Here is a 21,304-nt window from a genome sequence, read left to right as displayed (position 1 = left end):
AGTGTTGCGAGTGTTTTCACGTGTGCGATTCCTTAGGTCTGGTCTGTGAGAATGGCTTCTGCAGGCTGCTGTCTCACTCCCACACTTTCTTTCCCTCATAGTCACTTTCGAAGTATAGATCCTGGCCTCAAGGAAGATACCCTGGGATTCCTGATAAAAGGTGTCTGTGGGTCTGGGGGTAGGGGCTGGAAGGTGTTTGTTATGGTTAGCATTTCCTACATTTTCTCAGCCATGTGATGATATCAAGGCTGTTGTGATTCAGTTGGTTTGGCTAAGTCCAGGGACCTCTGACCTATTCAGGTCTGTAATCTTGGTGGTCGATACAGAGTAATGTACGTCCACTGTAAGGGCGGACCAACAAAAATTTTCCTACTTTGGAGTCACCTCACTCCAGTAGGGGTAATTCTGCAGTTGCCAGGAGAATTGTGGTAACTGGAATGAAAGTAGGAACAGGCTGTATTGAAGATACAAGGGTCAGGGGTCCCAAAGGACTTAGCTGTGTCATAGCCACTGAGAGATGACACACAGATCTTTGGTAATCTGATGGCTACAAGTGCTAAGTGTTTAGAAGTTGGGGTTCGTGAGGAAAGTCAATGAGACCAACTCCCAGATTCTGCCCCTCACAGTGGTATCCTGCCACTCCCAGGAACTTCCATCCATCCTGGATGATGCAACTTTGAGTGTATCAGATAGAAGTGCCCATCTAAATGCCCTCAAAATGAACTGCTATGCCCTGATACGCCTCTTGGAGTCCTTTGAAAATATGACCAGCCGGACAAGCCTCATTGACCTGGACGTGGGTGGGAAGGTAAGTGGGAGTGCTGGCCCATTTTATATGAGGGGTAAGAACTGAGTGGGAGGAAGCCAGTGATTCTAGGATGCTTACTGTTCTTGCTTGGGGTGTAGGAGGAAGTACTCAAGTGCAGATCTCCTTCCCGACAGTAGTTCTTGTGCGTTCTAGAACTTGTAATCCTCTAGGGTACTGCCTAGCCTTGCCTTGATACTGGATAGTGTGGGCACACAGACTGTGATGGTCTTTACTCTCTGACCCCACCCCCACATGTCTGTATGATCACTTTAGGGGAAGAGGGCCCGGGCGAAGGCAGCCCTTGGCTTTGACTGGGAGGAAGAGAGACAAACAGTTCTCCAGCTTTTAACACAGCTACTCCAGCTGGACATTCGTCACCTATGGAACCACTCCGTAATTGAAGAAGAATTTGTCAGGTAGGTAGTTAAGATAGCTGCAGATGACCTTAAGCTCTGAGGAATGAGGTCCTGTTGCTAGATACATCTTTTTTTTCTCCTTTGTTTTGTTTTGTTACTTTGTGAGATAGTGTCTCATTGTGCAGCCCTGTCTGGCCTGGAAGTCTCTAGGTAGACCAAACTGGGTTTGAACTCACAGAGGTTTACCTGCCTTTGCCTCCCAAGTACTGGGATTAAAGGTATGTGCCACCACAATGAATTTCTCATTGTTAATACCTATATTTGTGGAATGTACTTACTTAGAATCCCCTAGTTGTGTGGTGGGTAGATTATAAACCCTTTATATTTCAGAATAGAAGGCAGTTTTGGGTGGTGGTTGTTGTTGTTTGTGCTTTTAGGGGGGAGTTGTTTTTTTAGGCTGGTCTTGCTGTGTAGCCCAGCTGGTCTTGAACTTACTATTATAGTCCAGGCTAGCCTAGAACTCAGTCTTGCCTCAAACTTCCCAAATGCTGGAATTATAGCCATGAGCTACCACTCCTGGCTGGCAATGTTTAAAATAAGGAAAATATGTAGCATGTATTGTGATGTAATTTGGAGCAAAATGAAGGAAGGGGCTAGGAAATTTGGTGGGGAAGGGTTGTTTGTGATTTTTAAGTCAGCTGTCCCAGCAGGGCCTCTTTGAGGTGGAGACATTTTAGCCAAGATCCAGGGAAGTTAGAGATGTACAAATACACGGAACAGAAAGAATAAGAAGAGGAAGAGCCAGTCCAGAGACCCTAAGGAGGGAGCATGCCCAGCAGGCACCTGTGTAGTCCGTCCTAACTAGGGAAGCTTGGCCTTAGCTTAGACTTGTTCTTAAAACTTAAATTGATCTATATTCTGCCACGTGGCTCGTTACCTCTTCTCAGTATAACAAGTTCCATTTCCACTTACTCTGTATCTGTCTGGTGAAACTCGCCCCCCTCCCCCCATTCTTCCCAGAGTTCCTGTCTCTGCCTGGAAGTCCCGCCTATCCTCTCCTGCCTAGTTATTGCTTATTCTGTTCTTTAGTAAATCAGTCAGAAGGTGCCATAGGTAGGTGAGGTAAAACAGCAATGCATCTTCACACGATGTGATCAAATATCCCATGACATACCAGTAGTAGTGAGGTCTGAGTGGCAGCTGAGAGAGGGTGAGAGTCGGCTGCCGGGTCAGGCCACATTGCAGGGCCTGATAAGCCACATGGTAACTTTGATCTATACTCAGAGTGTCCGATGGGGCCACTCACAAGCAGGGCTGTGGGGTTATGTAGCTGTACTTTCATGGAGTCATTCTGATTATGGGATAGAAATAGAGTGTAGGAACAGCAGAGGAAGTAAGAAACCAGTCACCGTCACCAGTTCTGGGAATCAAGACAAGACCATGGAATGGCACTGGGGATGGGGAGAAGCAGTTGGATTCTTTTTCTTGTGTTACAGAATCTGCTGACAGATTGGGTATGAAATAGGAGGGAGGTGCAGTCAAGGATGGCTCTCCCAGGGTTGTGGCCGGAACATTTGGAAAAAGGAGTTGCTGATAATGGAGGTATAGGGAGGTTGGGGTTATTTGTTTGGCAGGGAAGATCAGAAGTCCTGCTTTGGACATGCAGTTCGAGCTGCTTGTTAGACATCTGAGTAATGTTAGATTCAGCTGTTGGAAGGAAAGCGTGTGTAGGCTAAAGAGACACCTTTGGGATGTAATGGTGCCTAAATCCTTGAAGACTGAATGAGGTCACTAAGTGAGTAACTTGGAGAGAGCACAAATCCAGGACTGTATACTAAGGTACTCCATGGCCAGTAGAGTGAGATGAGAGGAAGCCAGAGAGTCTGAGACAGGGGTCCAGAGTCTGGAAGCCAAATGAAATGTGGGTTTGAAGGAAAAAGTGACTAGGAATGGTGGTACATGCCTAGATACCAGAACTTGAGAGGCTGAAGCAGGTTTGCCAAGAGTTCAAGGCCAGTTAGGCTCTACTGTGAGCAGCCAAAGCTCCATAGCAAGACCTTGTCTCAAAAAATAAGTAGCCAGGCATGGTGGCACACACCTATAATCCCAGCACTCAGGAAGCAGAGTCAGGTGTCTGTGAGTTCAAGGGCAGCCTTGACATAGAGACTTCAGGTCATCCTGAGGCCTGTCTCGAAATAAATAGAGGCTGGGGAGGTGGCTGAGTGTGTAAATGCTTACCATACAATCATGAGGACTTAGGTGTGATCCTCAACACCCATGTCCAAACCAAACATGGCACAGTGTTGGGTAGGTGGAGACAAACAGAACTCCAGGACTTGTGACCAGCCAGCCTAGTCTATTCAGTGAGCCCTGGGTCCCAGTGAGAGTCCCTGTCTCACAAACCAAGGCAAACAGCTCCTGAGAACTGAACCCCAAGGTTGACCTTGGGCCTCAACATGCACGTGCAGGAACACACACACACACACACACACACACACACACACACACACACACACACTAAAACCAAAGCGAAAGTAACAGTTAGTTACAGCAGATGTAAATGAAAAGTCTGTTAAAGACTGAACTGACCATTTTTAACAATGAGAAGTCTTTACCTTGCCCTACCATCTTGATCATATATTCTGGTTTCTTGTTGGCATGGTAACTGGCTGAAATTTGCTAATCCAAAGTAAGAATCCCCTCAGGATTGCTTTCTCTAAAGCATCTTGATTAGACTGGAAGAAACTTTGATCTTGGACATAGTAGGGACAGAGTGAGTGAGGGGGCTGCCGGTGACTTGACTCCAGATAGCTGATGTCTTTCTGTCCATCTTTTTTTTTTTTTTTAAAGTTTGGTTACTGGCTGTTGCTACCGGCTTTTGGAGAATCCCACCATTAGTCACCAGAAGAACCGCCCCACCAGGGAAGCCATAGCACACCTGCTTGGGGTGGCCTTGGTCCGTTACAATCACATGCTCAGTAAGTTGCCTTCCGCCTTGCCCCTGCCCGGGCTCTGCCATTCCTCCCTGAATGCCACGTGTGGGTGCTTCACAGGTGCGACTGTGAAGATCATCCAGATGCTGCAGCACTTTGAACACCTGCCGTCTGTACTGGTGGCCGCTGTGAGTCTGTGGGCCACAGACTACGGAATGAAGAGCATAGTCGGGGAGATCGTAAGGTGACTCCTCCTCCTCCTCCTCCTCCTCCTCCTCCTCGGAACTCCCATTTCTCCCGGGGCAGGGTGGTAAAGGAAGGTTAGAGGCCCTTCCTCCACGGGATGTTGGATTCCTTCATGTGCTAGCTGCCTGTCTTGGCCTCCCTTGTTGGGAACTCGCTAGTTGAGCTTTGTCGTCACACCTGTGTTTTCTCCCCGATAGAGAGATTGGGCAGAAGGGTCCACAGGAGCTGAGTCGAGACACAGCCGGGGCCAAGGGCTTTGCAGCTTTCCTCACTGAGCTAGCAGAGCGAGTCCCAGCTGTCCTCATGTCCAGCATGTGCATTCTGCTAGATCATCTGGATGGAGAGGTAGGTAGTCCGGGGAATCACAGATTTGTCTAGGGGTTCTAAGCCCATTATTGAAATCAATCTCTCTCTCTTCACTTTAATGTGGTTCTGGGTAACAACCCAGGGACTTATACATGCTAATAAGCACATGGGCTAAAAGTTGAAAAATTTGTTTCCTTTAAAAAAATTTTGTTATGATTTTATGTGTAGGAGTGTTTTGCCTGCATGTAAGTTTGTACAGGGGAAAAGGGCAGAGACTGACACTCACGGTTGTCCCTTGAGTTCTGCAAATGTTCCATGGTGTAGCTAGAGTTTTCCTGCCTGGCCCACAGTCAGGACAAATCTCTCTCACCCGCCAGTCCCAAGCCGCTCAAACCCGATCAAGTAAACACAGACACTTAATATTGGTTTCAAACTGTATGGCCGTGGCAGGCTTCTTGCTAACTGTTCTTACAGCTTAAATTAATCCATTTCTATTAATCTATACCTTGCCACATGGCTTGTGGCTTACCGGTACTTTACATCTTCCTTGTTCTGATGGCGGCTGGCAGTGTCTCTCTACCCAGCTTCCTGTTCTCTCAATTCTCCTCTCTGTTAGTCCCGCCTATACTTCCTGCCTGGCCACTGACCAATCAGTTATTTATTCATTGACCAATCAGCAACACATTTGACATACAGACCATCCCACAGCACCATGGTGCCTGCGTGCTCCCACACAAACACACACACATCAAACATATATACACAACAGAATAAGAAAGAAAGGGGGCTTGCCATGTAGCCTAGGCTAGCTCCCAAGTTCCAGAATTTTAGGTGTGTTACCATGCCTAGCCAAGGTTCATATTCATTTTCTATCTCTCTCCCCTCGTCTCTCCCCCTGCAGTGTCTTGCACAGCCTAGGCTCGTCTCAGTCCTGCTGTTTAGCCAAAGCGGGCCTTGAATTCATGCCTCTACTTTCCAAGCACTGGAATTACAAACTTGTGTGCCCACACCTGGCTTCAAGGTTGTTTCTTGAGAAAGAAAGTAGCTTTCAGTTAGTCAGTGGAAGTGTACCCTGGAGCCTGAGACCCCGAAGGCTGAGAAAGGAGGATCCTAGCCTAGGCTACAAAGGAAGACTGTCCCCAAAATAGATTTTCACACAAAGAGACAGGTTGTCTAGATTTATCACTGTGGCACTTTCTACAGAGACGCACATAAAGGAGCTCTTTATGAATCTTGTTTTATATCACTCGAGTTGTACGGTTTTGTGCAGTTGTGGTAGAGGAGATGACCATTCCCCACCTGTCTAGAGAGAGTGACTCAGCTTTGGTTCCCAGTCCCGTCCAGTCCCTGGACTGGAGCCTCCTGCTCCCGTCTGGCTGGCATCGCTCTCTACAAACAATGAGCTTCCTCAGGCAGCCTGCACTGTTCCTCTCAGTTCTTGACTTACCTGGCCTCTTCCCAGACTAGCGTGGGTTCCTGGGGAAACGTCAAAGACAGTCTATTCATTGGTCTAATTTTCCTTAACTTCTTGTGTGAGACTCTATTCTCTGACTCTTGGCCTAGGTGGAGGGAGTCCCCTGCCCTGTTCTCTACCAGATTACATAACAGACTTCTTGGCACCGAGGCTGATCTGTTCTTCTGTGTCTGTAAGGAGTAGGAAGGAAAGAGAATGCTTATTCATAAGGCTCAAAGGTCTTATTGTAATGAGTCTTTCTTTGGACCATCAGCTCCCAAATACTGACTTGGAGACTTATTAATTATGAAAGCTTGGCCTTAGCTTAGGCTTGTTTCCAATTAGCCCTTAAAACTTAAATTAACCCATATTTTTTAGTATATGCTCTGCCACATGACTCGTTACCTCTCCTTCATACCACCCATCCTGCTTCCTCCGTGTCTTGCTGGCAGTTTTTTTTCACATGCCTAGATTCCTTCTCCAGTTCCTCTCTCTGCCCGGAAGTCCTGCTTTTCCTTTCCTGCTTAGCTATTGGCTCTTCAGCTCTTTATTAAACCAATCAGAAGGGCACAGTGTGATCAAATATCCTGCAACATTTTATGACTTCATATAAAGGATAATAAGAAATGTTTCTCAAATGTGCATTGATAGATCTGATTTTGGTTTTTATTTATATTATTTGCCGGATATAGCACACATCTCTAATCCCAGCACCCAGGAGGCAGAGGCAGGTGGATCACTGAATTTGAGGCCAGTCTGCTCTTTATACTCCTAGGCCAGACAGTGCTTCATAGTGAGACCCTGTCTCAGAAGAAAAACAGTTATATACTCACTTGTGTGTGTGTGTGTGTGTGTGTGTGTGTGTAATATGTACAAATGTGTGGAAGTTGGTTCTCTCCCTTCATTGGTCTTGGGGATTGAACTCAGGTCCTCAGGCTTAGTGGTATCTGAGATTACCCTTAGACTTTAAGTGTGATGTATTTGAAACATAGATGTATTCTACATTTAGATTTCATTTTCATCCCTAAGATACTATGTGTATATAGATATACAAAATCCAAAATACTGTGTCCCAAGCATTTCAGACTAGGAATCACCAGCCTTTGATTTTGGCTCTTACTTATTTTCTTGACAATCTCTGAGCATACAAATCCTCTTGGGACTCATCATCCTCCTGTGACCCTGGAGACAAATACCTAGGCAGTTGGCCAGGAAAGTCACAGCCTATTAGTACAAGCAGTCATAACCTTGACAAAGGGCAGAGGAGTTGAGGGAAAGAAATGTGCGTATAGAAGGAGAGGTTTGTTCCAACTTTATGTCCCTCTCTTAGAATTACATGATGCGCAATGCTGTGCTAGCAGCCATGACGGAGATGATACTACAGGTTCTAAAAGGTGACCAACTAGAAGAAACGGCCCGAGAAACCAGAGACCAATTCTTGGACATCTTGCAAGCTCATGGCCATGATGTTAACTCCTTTGTTCGAAGCCGTGTTTTGCAGCTCTTTACCCGGATTGTTCAACAGAAGGTAAACAACCTTCTCTGCTAAAACTTAATATTTCTCTGTATACTTGCCAAAGTCAAGAGAGAATCTAGCTGAGCATGTGGCATGCCTGTAATACTAGAATTTGGGAAGTAGCAGAGTCAGTAGTTTAAGGTCATCCTCAGCCACATAGAAAGTTTGAAGACAGCCGGGCAATAGGAGACCTTGTTCAATTAAAAAAGAAAAGAAATGTTTTCCTTTATTTTTATTGTATGTGTATGGGTATGTTTCTAGTTTGTGTCCATGTACTGCATGTGTACAGTACCTGTGGAAGCCAGAAGGCCTCTTATTCCCTGGGATTAGAGTTACAGACAATTGTGAGCTACCATGTGGGTGATGGGAATTGAACCCAGATCCTCTGATAGAGCAGCCAGTACTCAAAACCTCTGAGCCATCTCTCTAACCCTCCAAAAAAAAATGGTTTTGGTTTATTTGTTTTGTTTTTTAAATAGACAAAGAATCTGGTAACTGCCCCAAGAAAGAGTCTAGACTTGAGATTCTTACTAACAGTTATAAAAGTCTGCCAGGGGGACAGGAGAGATGGTTCAGTGATAAGAGCACTGGCTGCTCTTCCAGAGGTTCAATTCCCAGCACCCAAATGGTGGCTCACAACCACCTGTAATAGGATCTGGTGCCCTCTTCTGGCATGCAGGTGTATATGCAGAGCACTCATACATAAACTATAAATAAATAAATAAATTTTTAAAAAATAAAATAAAAGTCTTACCTTTCCAAGGACAAGGTGCCTGCTCCAGTTAAGGACTACAGTGTGGTGCTGCTCACATTTTATAATCCCACAGAAAAGCCTCTTTAGAGTGAGTGAGTGGCTTAATTTAAATCACAGCTGTGTCCAACCCTTGGACATTGAAACTTGACATTGTCATCTACCAATTTCATACCCACAAACAATGCAAAATGAAAAATTAAGTACAAAGAAAAATCACAACAAAATACCCTACTTTAAGTAAGGTTAGAATTTTGTGTGGAGCCACTGGAGGTGGCTCACCTGTCACCCCAGCTAAGCTGCAGTTGGGTGGTGCTAATTGAGCTGGTTCTCCTTCTGCTCATCCAGGTGCTCCCCCTGACCCGTTTCCAGGCAGTGGTGGCCTTAGCCGTGGGACGCCTAGCGGACAAGTCGGTGCTGGTGTGTAAAAATGCCATCCAGCTGCTGGCCAGCTTCCTAGCCAATAACCCCTTCTCCTGCAAGGTGAGTAAACATGGTGCGTGCAAAAGAGGAGTGACATGGAAACAAAGATGGAAGTGTGTCACCTAGTGACGTCATATGCATCCTACCTTGACAGCTCAGTGATACTGACCTTGCTGGACCACTGCAGAAGGAGATCCAGAAATTACAAGAAATGAAAGCCCAGAGTCGAACTGCAGCTGCTTGTGAGTAGCCACTGCCCTGGGAGTCTGTCTTGCTTTCTCCCTGAGGTCACAAACCCTAAGAGAGACTAAACAGACTCCCATTCAGCTGCAGCCCTAGACCCAGAGGAGGAATGGGAAGCCATGTTGCCAGAATTGAAGTCTACCCTGCAGCAGCTTCTAAAGCTTCCCGAGGAAGAGGCAGATCAACAAATTGCTGATACAGAGACTGTGGAGGAGGTGAAAGGACGCATCCGACAGCTGCTGGCCAGAGCTAATTACAAGTACGTGAAAGAAAGACTAGGGTGTTCTCTGCAGGTCTGTGTAGACAATTTTTCTTTGGGCTGCCCGCTCACACACACACACACACACACACACACACACACACACACACACACACACAAAGACAGACTTATTAATTATAAATGCTCAGCCGATAGCTTAGGCTTGTTTCTAACTAGCTCTTATAACTTAAATTAGCCCATTTCTGTTAATTTACTTTCTGCCTCATGGCTTTAGTACCTCATCTCCGTATTGCCCATCCTGCTTGCTCTGCATCTGGCTGGCAACTCTACCATCTTCTTCCTAGCACCCTCTCTGCCCCAAAAATCCTGCCTAGCTATTGGCCGTTCATCTTTTTATTAAACCAGAGTGACACATCTTCACAGTGTACAAAGAGATTATTTCACAACAAGTCTGTGTGGATTTAAAGTTAACCTTTGAGAGACTTATGATGAGTCCTTAAAAATGCTTAGTACTAAGCCAGGCGGTGGTGGCTCATGCCTTTAATCCCAGCACTTGGGAGGCAGAGGCAGATGAATCTCTGTAAGTTTGAAGCCAGCCTGGTCTACAGAGTGAGTTCCAGGACAGCTAGGACTATAACAGAGAAACCCTGTCTCGGGGGTGGGGGTGGGGGGTGGGGAGAGGTTTACTTAAGTATGCTGCTGCTGGAGGTGATAGGTATTTTTCCTGTAGTAATGTCTGACCAAATGCATACTCCACAACTGCCTTTCTACTCTTAAATGTTTTAAAAACTACTCAGGAGCCCAGTCTCTGGCACAGGCCTGTAATCCAAACTACTTGGGAAGCTAAGTCTGGAAAGATTACCGAGGCCTGCCTGAGTATCTTAATGAGATTCCATCTCAGAGTTTAAAGAAGCTGGGGATGTGGCAGTGGCAGAACACTAACATGCACGAGGCTCTTGGTTCAATCCCCAGGGCCCGATAAGCAAAACAAAACAAAAAGCCTCTCCCGGTCCTGGAGGTCTAGCCTAGTGGTAAAGCATTTACCTGGTCTGTTCAAGGCCCTGCATTTGGTTCCTAGCACTTCACAGACAACTGAGTGAACCTGGTGTGATGGCGTGTGCCTGTCACCCCAGCTAAGTGAGCCTGGTGTGATGGTGCATGCCTGTAACCCCAGCTAGTGAGCCTGGTGTGATGGTGCGTGCCTGTCACCCCAGCACTCGGGAGGCAGAAGCAGCAGGTTGCTGCAGGTTCAGAGCTAGCAAGGTCTAAACAGCAAGTCTTCCTCTCAGCCAGGGCTTTGTAGTGGAACTTTCTCTCCAAACGGTGAAAAGGGGTGGAGATGTGGCTGATGTGGTGGAGAGCTCACCTCAGCTACAAAACCCTGCCTTCAGCCCCAGCATCACAGTACCAGTTGTGGTGCCACCTGCTGCCCTTTTGACAGACATGAAGCCCAGGAGCTTGTGTGTGTGCTCAGCACGTGCTCCGCTGCTGAACTATGCCTCCCAGCCACGCCCAGCTACACAGATGTTACTGTGAGGCAGTAGTACTTGTTTGTAATGCCAGGATTTAGGGAGTCTCAGGCAGGAGGGTTGGGAGTTGAAGGGCAGCCTGGGTACATGGTGACTTCATGGTCATTCTGAGTACATTGTTAAACTCTGTTTCAAGAAAAGAACCTGATTCTGCAGTTATGCCATAAAAGTAACAAATTAGAGAAAGTCTGTTGACTCCAAACAGCAGGCTTTTTAAACAAGTGTTTGGAGCAGGCGTGCGTATTTTTGTTAGAGTGGGCATAGCGGTACAGCATATGGATAGATCAGAGGACCACTTTTGGGAATCAGTTCTCTCTTTCCACCATGTAGGTTCTAGGAATTGAACTCTAAGGCATTAAACTCTGTGATAGGTACCCTTTCCTGCTGAGCTATGTGGCTAACCCTGGGTTTGTGATTTTTTTTTTTTTTTTTTTAAAGATTTATTTATTTATTATGTATACAGCATGTATGACCGCAGGTCAGAAGAGGGCGCCAGATCTCATTATAGATGGTTGTGAGCCACCATGTGGTTGCTGGGAATTGAACTCAGGACCTCTGGAAGAGCAGTCAGTGCTCTTAACCTCTAAGCCATCTCTCCAGCCCGGGTTTGTGATTTTAAAAGCTTAGAAAAGACCCAAGTTCCTTGAAGACCACAGTAAAGGCTTGGTGTTTGGGATCCAATGCCCAAGTAGGTACTGCTCAACTTTTTAAGCATGAGACATCCCTTTTCTTTTTGTTTTTTTGAGACAGATTTCTCTGTGTAGCTTTGGAGCCTTTCCTGGAACTCACTCTGTAGACCAGGCTGGCCTCGAACTCACAGAGATTCGTCTGTCTCTGCCTCATGAGTGCTGGGATTAAAGGCGTGTGCCACCACCGCTCAGCCATATATCCCTTTTCTTTAGGGAGCTGAATGGAATCATGAGGTAGGATCCCTTACAAAGGCTTCAGTGACACTCTTCTGGGTGCTGAATTGGTGACAGGCTGGTATTCTTTCAGGCAGGCTATTATTCTGACTCGAGAAGCCACCAGCCACTTCCAGGAGTCTGAACCCTTCAGTCACACAGAGCTAGAGGAGAACAGCTTCCTGAATCTCCTGGGAATTATCTTCAAAGGTAATCCTTTCAGTCAGCAAGCCTTGGGCTGAAGGAGGCTCGGAAGGGGGTTGACACTGCCACTCTGGAAGGGGAACAGCCCGGTGACAGGGCACCTGTGCAAACTAGAGAGGTCTGCAGGAATCTATTAAGAAATGAACCAAAGTGTTTTAGAACAGGTTCTAATTCATCCCTTCACATTGTTGAAAGAAATAGCCAGGGATGTTGGTAGCCCTGGACTCCCCACATATACCTGAGCAAAACTGTCCTGTACCTCTCTAATTCCTAGGCCCTGCAGCTTCCACACAGGGATCTCCTGGGGACACAGTCCCAGGGCTGACGGACAGTAAAGAGTCTCCCAGTGTGTCCGAGCCTGAGGGATCGCAGAGGAATGACGAGCTGGTGAAGCAGGAGATGCTGGTGCAGTATCTGCAGGATGCCTACAGCTTCTCCCAGAAGGTGACAGAGGCCATTGGCATCATCAGCAAGATGATGTATGAAAACACAACCACAGGTAGGCCTGACTCCTCTTGAGAAAGAGCTGGTCTTGGGCTGGAAAACAGTCCTGCCTGCTCTTATTTAGTGATGCCCACGCCTTTATTATTCTTGGTTTTGGGGTTTTTGTTTTAGTTTTTGTTTTAGGGAGCTGAGGACCGAACCCAGGGCCTTGAGCTTGCCAGGCAAGCGCTCTATCACTGAGCTTAATCCCCAACCCCGTGTTGTATTTTTAAGATCTTACTTACTTTTATGTGTATGGGTATTTTATCTCCATGTGTGTGTACCACATGCATGTTTGATGCCTGCAGAGACCAAAGAGGATTCAGATCCTCTGGAACTGGAGTTAGGATTTGTTGCGAGCCACCATATAGGTACTGGTAAATTGAACCCAGGTCCTCTGGAAGAGCAGCAAGTGCTCTTAACCACTGAGCTATCATCCAGCGCCTGATGGCCTGCACCATTAAAAGTCAGAGAGTGTTTACCATTGTTAACATTTTACAGTTTATCTAGTTTAGCCTGTGTCGTGAGAAGGCATTGTAGCAGTCATTGTTGGGGACAATGACAGTGACCTCCACAATCATGTTACTGTGCTAACAGGAGTTCTGTGGGTAGTGTGATATTGGTCAAGTAGATGGGTGACATTTTATTTGTTCTCAGTGGTGCAGGAGGTGATTGAATTCTTTGTGATGGTATTCCAATTTGGGGTGCCCCAGGCCCTGTTTGGGGTTCGCCGCATGCTGCCTCTCATCTGGTCTAAGGAGCCTGGTGTCCGGGAAGCTGTCCTTAATGCCTACCGCCAACTCTACCTCCACCCGAAAGGGGACTCAGCCAGGTTCGTGGGCTTCCTTGTCTTCACAAACTTTCCTGAGGTCACCTTCAAGGGGTTTCCCAGTGTCCTGAAGGATGTTCTCCTAGGGAGGTCTCAACTCACGGATGGTCCATACCAGCCAGGCTCAGTGGATCTCTGCTGAGGCCTCCTCCAAGCACTTATCTAACCTACTGGCCTGTTTGCTGAATCCAGCTCCCCAGTCGTAGTGACCACTGATCTCCGGTTGTTCCCACAGAGCCAAGGCCCAGGCCTTGATCCAGAACCTGTCCTTGTTGTTAGTGGATGCCTCGGTCGGGACCATTCAGTGTCTTGAGGAAATTGTGAGTCTTCTGCTCTGTCCTCTTCTCATTCAGCAGTTACAATTAGTGACTGTTTCCTGTAAGCAGAGATCTATTCAGCCCCACGAAGAGATTTACTTTCTTGTTTATTTGCTACATAGTTGTCTCATGTGTAGTCCAGGCTGGCCTCAAACTCACCATCCTGCCTCAGCTTCTCTCTTTTTTTTTTTTTTCCGGTTTTTCGAGGCAGGGTTTCTCTGTGTAGTTTTGCGCCTTTCCTGGAACTCACTTGGTAGCCCAGGCTGGCCTCGAACTCACAGAGATCCGCCTGACTCTGCCTCCCGAGTGCTGGGATTAAAGGCGTGCGCCACCACCGCCCGGCATGCCTCAGCTTCTCAGTGTCCAGATTCAGGCATGTGCTGCGATGCTCAACTCACCAATAGTTGGCTTATAGTGAAAAACACAAAACACAGTTAGAAGATGTAGAGTCGGGGCACACGTGACACTAACAGCAATAATAACACATGCTGCTTCCTGTGTGCTGGGCGCTGTTCTTACCACCCGGCCACTCCGGAGTCAGGTCGAATGGGGCTCTGAGGGAGGCTCCCGGAGAGGCTCGGCAGCTTGCCTGGCTGCAGCCTTTACACTGGGCAAGCTCCAGGAAACATCTTCAGCCTCTGTGCTGTAACCGAGATCACAGAGCTGCTTACAGTAGAGGTCGGGGACTTGGCCATCAAGGTGGTTGGTACTTGTCAGCATGGGTCGTGGAAGTTCAGTCAGATTGGGAGAGAGAAAGAGAAGGAAGAGGAGGGAATTTCTGGCAAAAAGCAAAGGAAGTCCATTGTCGCAGCCAGAGAGTGAAGAAGTTTGTGTTCTGACTCAAAATTGTTATCTGCAGAAGATAAGCAAGTTGGGAACATGGGCTGATAACTTCCAGTCGGAGGGAGCAGCTGCTGGCCTGGCCTCCCAATTGCTACTTTTGTTCCTTTCTGGGGAGAGAGAGGGACTGGTGGTGGCAACTACCTTGATGTTTCCCGGGCTGCCTGCTGCTCAGGACTTGTACAGTAGGCAGAGACGAGCTGGAAGCAGATGCTTCGGGGGTGCCGTGCCTGTCACACACGAGGCACCTGGAGAGCTCTGGACAGGGTCGAGGTGCTGCCTGAGCCCCTGCAGGTGAACAGCGATGACAGGACAGTCCGGAGAAACCGCCAGGGACTGGGCGACAAAGGGAAGGCACATGTAAAGAAGAGGGGGTTGGCATTGCTGTCCTAGACAGTTTGACCTTGTTCTCACAGTAAGAAAAGTGACTAGAAATAATCCAGAGTGCTCCACACAGAACTCAGAAGTTTGTGTCACTTTAGGAAGTGTAGCCTGGAAGAAAGACATGAAGTAGGAAGGTAGAGAATGGAGCGAGAAGTACCTCCCCAACTCCTGGTGGACATTCGCGTCCCTTCCTCTTCTGTTCCCAGTGTTGGCTCCATCCAGGTCTCAGCGTTGTCTTCAGATAAGTAGACCAACGGGGAACTGGTCTTTTGAAGCTGAATTACTTTTCTTTTCTCCTCAGCTCTGTGAGTTTGTGCAGAAGGATGAGATAAAACCAGCAGTGACCCAACTGCTGTGGGAGCGAGCCACGGAAAAGGTCCCCTGCTCTCCTCTGGAGCGCTGTTCCTCTGTCATGCTTCTTGGCATGATGGCACGGTGAGGCTCAGCCCCAGGAAGCAAGTAGAGTGGGAAGTCGTAGTCAACCCAGTTGAGCTTTCTCAGGGTCGGCTGCCTGGGTGAAGAGAGCACCTGCCTGCCTGTGCAGTAGAAATAGTCACTGGCATCCGGGGACCTGGCCTGAGTCAGGCCTCGGGGCTCCAGGAACCCCACGTGGGTACCGGGGCCTTCCTGCACTGCCGTCGTCTCCCACGGGGTCCTGCCCAGGGCTGCCCTTAACTCCGTTTTTCTTTCCCTAGAGGAAAACCAGAAATCGTGGGAAGCAATTTAGACACACTGGTGAGGGTGGGGCTGGATGAGAAGTTTCCCCAGGACTACAGGCTGGCCCAGCAGGTGTGCCTTGCCATTGCCAACATCTCAGACAGGAGGAAGGTAGGTGATGTAGGGTGGCTGTGGCTCAGCTGAGGAGAGTGGAGAGAGAGCCTCTTGTCTGCCTTCCCCACCCTGGCATTTTGTTTTCTTCTCAGCCTTCCCTGGGTGAACGTCAACCTCCCTTCCGGCTGCCTCAGGAACACAGGTTGTTTGAACGACTTCGAGAGATGGTCACAAAGGGTAAGCTATCCAGAAGGGCCTGCAATCAGTGTGGCTGGGTCCTTTCGCTGCAGTGATCAACTTCTCCGCTCTCCAGGCTTTACACATCCAGATCCCCTCTGGATCCCATTCAAAGAGGTAGCAGTGACCCTGACCTACCAGCTGGCAGAGGGCCCTGAAGTGATCTGTGCCCAGATGTTACAAGGCTGTGCAAAGCAAGCCTTGGAGAAGCTTGAGAAGCACACCCCTGAGGAGGACCCCAGTGAGTGGGCAGAGGTTTGATTGCTCAGGGGCGGAGTGGGCAGCCAGTGTCTGGTGTTTTCCCTAAAGGGTGAGGAGCTTCAGCCCACACTCGTCTTTGTTCAGGCTGATGTTGGGCCGGTCACTGCCACGTGTCCCACCTCACTCCTGCTCCCAGTTTGAGCAGCACACGAGTAAGGGGTGGAGTTTGGTGGGACTTGACGAGGCCTCTGCTCTTTCCCTTCCCTCTACATCAGAGGAGACTGTCCCCAGGCTCCCCACGTACCTGCTGATGAACCTGCTGTCACTGGCTGGGGATGTGGCCCTGCAGCAGCTGGTACATTTAGAACAAGCAGTGAGTGGAGAGCTGGGGCGGCGGCGAGTTCTTCGGGAAGAGCAGGAACACAGGACCAAGGAGCCCAAGGAGAAGGTGAATGGGTGGCGAGGTGATGGGCTCCTGCCCCAAGCGTTTCCCAGATTTTCAGAGCCTCACCTCAGGACATGGCTTTCTAGGGAAATCTCTGCTTCTGTATTAGCAAGTGAAGAACCTGCCTCTCTGTTGATGCTCCCCTAGGGAAGGTTAGCACCAACCAAGACGGCATGGTCTATCCATGCTCATCCAGTAGGGGGCGTTAGGTTCACACAGACTGACCTGTACACCCTAGTCTAGATACCGGCCCCATCTAAGGTACTGTTTGTTTGAACACACATGTAACACCCCCTTCTTAATCAGCCTGTGTTACTAGCCTGTCACCTGGTGAGACCCTGTGTCCTCTCTGCTAAAGGCATATTTGTCTTGTAGACAAATAAGACAGTTGCAGCAGTGGGGTCAGGTCAGACACAATCCAGTTATTTACCATTTACAGTCAATTATGTTTTCAGACGAAGAGGTGTAGAGACCTGCCTTGGCAACTTAAAAACCTACGAGGGGACCTTCTTCACTGAGTTCTTTCTCTTTCCGGACATATTTGGTACTTCTATGGATGGTTTTATAAACTTCGTCTTTAGATCTCTTCATGCAAGTGAAGTGTTATGCTAGAATCAAAGATGATCTCTTGTGAGTAGCGAGATGGCTCAGAGTTAAGAGCACTTGCTGCGCTTGGAGGACCTGAGTTCAGATCTCAGAACATACATAGTGCTACTCAGCCATCTCTAACTCCAGCTCCCGGGGAATCTTCATACCCTCTTCTGGGCTCCGTGTGCAATGCACACATGTGGTACACTTACATACACACAGGGTAAAACACTCAGACAAACAAAACAATTGTTTAAAGTTTGTCTCAAAGGAGGGTGAAGTGATACCCGCCTTTATCCCAGCTTAGGAGACTGAGGCAGGCAGATCCCTGTGAGCTCCTGGTCAGCTTGGTCTGAATAGAGAGTTTCAGGACAGCCAGGGCCACATAAGAGCCTGTCTCAAAGGAGAAGTGATCGCCGAGACCCCTGGCTTCCCTCCCTTCAGAATACAAGCTCTGAGACAACTATGGAGGAAGAGCTGGGGCTGGTCGGAGCCACTGCTGACGACACGGAGGCAGAACTGATCCGCAGCATCTGTGAGAAGGAGCTGCTGGATGGTAAGAAGGATTGCCGTGTGCCCTTCTCCCCAGCGAATACAGCCTGTCCAAACCTGAGCTGTTCCTCCAACAGGCAATCAGGTCCTAGCTGCCTTTGTCCCACTGATGCTGAAGGTCTGCAGCAACCCTGGCCTCTATGGCAACCCAGACCTTTGTGCGGCTGCTTCGCTGGCCCTCGGCAAGTTCTGCATGATCAGGTAGGCCCAGCTGCTTTCAACTCCAGGAAGACGAAATGACGCAGCTTTCCTGCTTCCCTGATGATTCTCTCTTTGCCCTCAGTGCCACTTTCTGTGACTCCCAGCTTCGTCTTCTCTTCACCATGCTTGAAAAGTCTTCACTCCCCACTGTCCGGTCTAATCTCATGGTTGCCACTGGGGATCTGGCTATCCGCTTCCCCAACCTGGTGGATCCCTGGACTCCTCACCTGTATGCCCGGTAAGAGATCGCTCGCTCGCTCGCACACCGGTACGAGTTCTCCTCTGGACTCCATTAGTGCAGTGAGGCACAGCTCTCCCCCTGGCCTCTGGCAGTGTCTTCACTATCTGCTAGCCAGTCAGCCTGTGCAAGCGGGCCCTGAATGGACACTGGAAGTTGAAGCAGCCTTCTAAAATCTTGTCTACAAGCCTTGCATTGTCCTTGACTCCAGCCTTCCATTCAAAATAGCCTTCGAGCTGCTTCTAGAATGGCATACTGTAGAACAATAGATCCTTGCATCAGGCCTTCGTGTCGGTCTTAAGGTATAAACAAGAGTTCTTGATCTCAGTGACTAGAGCTTTTATTCCTAGCCTCCGAGACCCATCTCAACAAGTGCGGAGGACAGCAGGCCTGGTGATGACGCACCTGATCCTGAAGGACATGGTGAAGGTGAAGGGCCAGGTCAGCGAGATGGCTGTGCTGCTCATCGACCCTGTGCCTCAGATTGCCGCCCTGGCCAAGAACTTCTTCAATGAGCTCTCCCACAAGGTGAGAGAGGCAGCTTGAAGCTCTCTGCAGAGGAAGTATGTAGGTCAGCTCCCCGCCCCCACCTCATCGTCTGCTCTCTCTCCTACAGGGCAATGCAATTTATAACCTCCTCCCCGACATCATCAGTCGCCTGTCAGACCCAGAGGGTGGGGGTGGAGGAGGAGCCCTTCCACACCGTCATGAAGTATGGCTTTCTAGATCTACAGGGGTGTAGCGTGGTATGGGGTATGTGTGTGTAGCACACAGACTTAGTTAGGAACCAGACACACTTTTAATCAGCTCTGGTTGATTGGTTGGTTGGTTGATATCGTGTGCTGAGAATGAGGGAGAGTGAACTCAGGGCCTTGCATATGCTAGGCAAGCATTCTTGCTGCCGACTTCAGCCCCAGGTACATGTTAGCTGTACAGCCTTCTCCAAAACAACTTGACCTCTGCCATCTGCCTGTCCCCTACGGGATGATAGTACTTGTTCCAGAGTTCCTGAGGCTCTCAATAGGGTAGGTGTGGTCCCCAGTGTGGTGCGCACACATTAGCAGTCACTAGATAGCAGCTGTTCTTATCTGCGTTCTCAATAAACGGAAGGGGACAAGAGGAACGGTGGCAGGCCATGGCCAAGAACATTCTCCTAAAGCAAGGACAGAAAAGGTGGGGTGGTGGAGGTGGGTTCGGTATAGTAGTTGAGAATAGAGCTTCCCTGGCCAGTCAGTCACACACTCCCCTCCTCACAGGCAGCTCCTCTCCTACATCACCAAGGACAAACAGACTGAGAGCCTGGTGGAGAAGCTGTGTCAGCGGTTCCGCACAGCCCGGTAATGCTGCCATTTGGGGAGGTCTTTCTTTCCTCTGAAGAGTGATGCCCTGGGACCAAGGGAGACTGAAGGGGAATATGTGCATGCGTCATAAAATCCCCCCTTGTGCAGAACTGAGCGGCAATACCGCGATCTGGCCTACTGTGTGTCCCAGCTGCCCCTCACAGAGCGCGGCCTCCACAAGATGCTGGACCACTTTGACTGCTTTGGAGACAAGCTGTTAGACGCATCTGTCTTCGGTTCTTTTTTGTTGGTTGTGGGCAAACTGCGTCGTGGGGCCAAGCCTGAGGGCAAGGTGAGTGGTGCAGGGTACTGGCCCTCTTGGGTCCCGGTGCAGTAAACACAACCTCTCTCCCGGAGTGCTGTGGGACTCTTAACTTCCTGCTTTGCTAGCTGCACTACAACCATTTAACCAGAGTGACTTGAGACCAGATCTTTCTATGTCCAATTCCCAGTCCCCCTTTTAAAGGCCATTTTCTTTTTTAGATGTATTTCTTTTTATTTCATGTGCATTGGTGTTTTGCCTGTATGTATGTCTGTGTGAGGGTGTCAGGTCCCCTGGAACTGGAGTTACAGACAGCTGTGAGCTGCCATGTGGGTGCTGGGAATTGAACCCAGGTCTTCTGCAGGAGCAGCAAGTGCCATCTCTCCAGCCCCTAGTAAGAGCCAATCTCTACTTGAGACATGGTCCTTCTGTGTAGCACTAGCTGGCTTAGAATTTGCTATGTAGACCAGGCTGGCCTCGAACTCACAGAGATTCCCCAGGCTCTGCCTCCCTTGTGCGGGTAGTAAATGTACCCCACACATGCTTGGCACTAGACTTCTTTTTTAGAGTAGTTTTATGTTTAAAGCAAAATTAAGTAGAGTCCCCATTTGTTCCTGTCCCAATATACTTATGTCTTCTACCCCATCAGCTCTTGTCCTTGGGTACTGTGGTCTTACAGTCTACATCGACTGGAGGAAGGAATGAATGTGATTAACTGAATGACTGACAGATCAGTACTCAAGTCCACAGTTTTCACTGAATACAATGGCACATACTTGTCACTCCGGTGCCATACTGGACATTTTCACTACCCTAAGACTACCTCACCCCTGTGGTGGGGTCACTCACCATATATACTGATTTCAGATTGGCCTCTTCCACTTAGAATAAACATTTAAAATCTATTTCATTTGTTTGTTTGTTTTCGGGACAGGGTTTCTCTGTGTAGCTTTGGAGCCTGTCCTGGAACTCACTCTGTAGCCCAGGCTGGCCTCGAACTCACAGAGATCCGCCTGCCTCTGCCTCCCGAGTGCTGGGATTAAAGGTGTGCACCACCACCACCCGGCATCTTTCTGTTTCTTTCATAGCTGTTTTTAAACTGAGAGATAATGTTTCCAGCCCTGTTTTTAACCTTTTTCCTCTAGGCTGTCATAGATGAATTTGAGCAGAAGCTTCGGGCCTGTCACACCAGAGGCATGGATGGAGCAGAGGAGCTTGAAACTGGCCAAGGAGGCATTCAGAGAGCCCTGTCTTCCAAGAAGCCCCCTGCTGGTACGAGACGAGCCCTCACGGGGCTCTCCCCAAACGGTCACCATCTTCTATCTATCTTTTTCCTTTGGGCTTTGTCTTTGTTTTTGAAATCATGTCTCCCTGCCATTTCCAGTCTCCAGGCAGCAGCCTCCGACCTCTGTAGATTCAGACAATGACTTTGTCACACCTAAGCCCCGACGTACCAACCCTCGTCGTCCAAACACTCAGCAATCGAAGTCCAAGAAGAAAGCCAAAGTTGTCTTTTCCAGCGATGAGGCCAGTGAGGACGGTATGAGGCGCCCTCCCTCCAGCTGCTTCCTTGGGCTCTCAGCAGGGCTTGCCTGGTGTAGATTCAGTCTTCCTGGTAACATCTTCCCCCGTGCAGTTTGGTGGACTTCCACAGTGTGCTTGCAGCTCTGTTTATTTTTTAAGATCTGTTTTGCACCATCTTTGTGAGTCAGCTTTTGTTCCTATA

At 48.7% G+C, this 21,304-nt stretch overlaps 1 protein-coding gene and 1 non-coding gene across 2 annotated transcripts in view; both read left to right on the top strand.

Annotated features, from left to right (window-relative positions):
- Nucleotides 1–21,304, top strand: part of Ncapd2 (non-SMC condensin I complex subunit D2) — a 28,014-nt gene that overhangs the window by 6,389 nt on the left and 321 nt on the right. The window contains 29 exon segments of the mRNA XM_052719378.1: nucleotides 102–160; nucleotides 627–808; nucleotides 1,082–1,224; nucleotides 4,015–4,142; nucleotides 4,218–4,341; nucleotides 4,541–4,688; nucleotides 7,433–7,630; nucleotides 8,718–8,852; nucleotides 8,947–9,034; nucleotides 9,120–9,294; nucleotides 11,781–11,896; nucleotides 12,165–12,389; nucleotides 13,031–13,205; nucleotides 13,438–13,522; nucleotides 15,045–15,178; nucleotides 15,439–15,571; nucleotides 15,667–15,751; nucleotides 15,828–15,992; nucleotides 16,228–16,400; nucleotides 17,430–17,541; nucleotides 17,615–17,738; nucleotides 17,821–17,976; nucleotides 18,327–18,504; nucleotides 18,593–18,649; nucleotides 18,651–18,688; nucleotides 19,233–19,313; nucleotides 19,425–19,608; nucleotides 20,724–20,850; nucleotides 20,963–21,118. Of these exon segments, the coding sequence (XP_052575338.1) occupies nucleotides 102–160; nucleotides 627–808; nucleotides 1,082–1,224; nucleotides 4,015–4,142; nucleotides 4,218–4,341; nucleotides 4,541–4,688; nucleotides 7,433–7,630; nucleotides 8,718–8,852; nucleotides 8,947–9,034; nucleotides 9,120–9,294; nucleotides 11,781–11,896; nucleotides 12,165–12,389; nucleotides 13,031–13,205; nucleotides 13,438–13,522; nucleotides 15,045–15,178; nucleotides 15,439–15,571; nucleotides 15,667–15,751; nucleotides 15,828–15,992; nucleotides 16,228–16,400; nucleotides 17,430–17,541; nucleotides 17,615–17,738; nucleotides 17,821–17,976; nucleotides 18,327–18,504; nucleotides 18,593–18,649; nucleotides 18,651–18,688; nucleotides 19,233–19,313; nucleotides 19,425–19,608; nucleotides 20,724–20,850; nucleotides 20,963–21,118 (3,884 nt within the window).
- Nucleotides 229–549, top strand: LOC128100232 (small nucleolar RNA U85). Its single transcript, XR_008214744.1, has one exon. It is a non-coding gene; the product is annotated as a small nucleolar RNA U85 (small nucleolar RNA).

Source organism: Peromyscus californicus, unplaced genomic scaffold, assembly GCF_007827085.1.
Source record: "Peromyscus californicus insignis strain IS unplaced genomic scaffold, ASM782708v3 Scaffold_6__1_contigs__length_162567912, whole genome shotgun sequence".
Classification (NCBI taxonomy): Eukaryota; Metazoa; Chordata; class Mammalia; order Rodentia; family Cricetidae; genus Peromyscus; species Peromyscus californicus.
The sequence above is the reverse complement of the archived record's forward strand: the minus strand, read 5'-3'. Positions and strand labels throughout refer to the sequence as shown.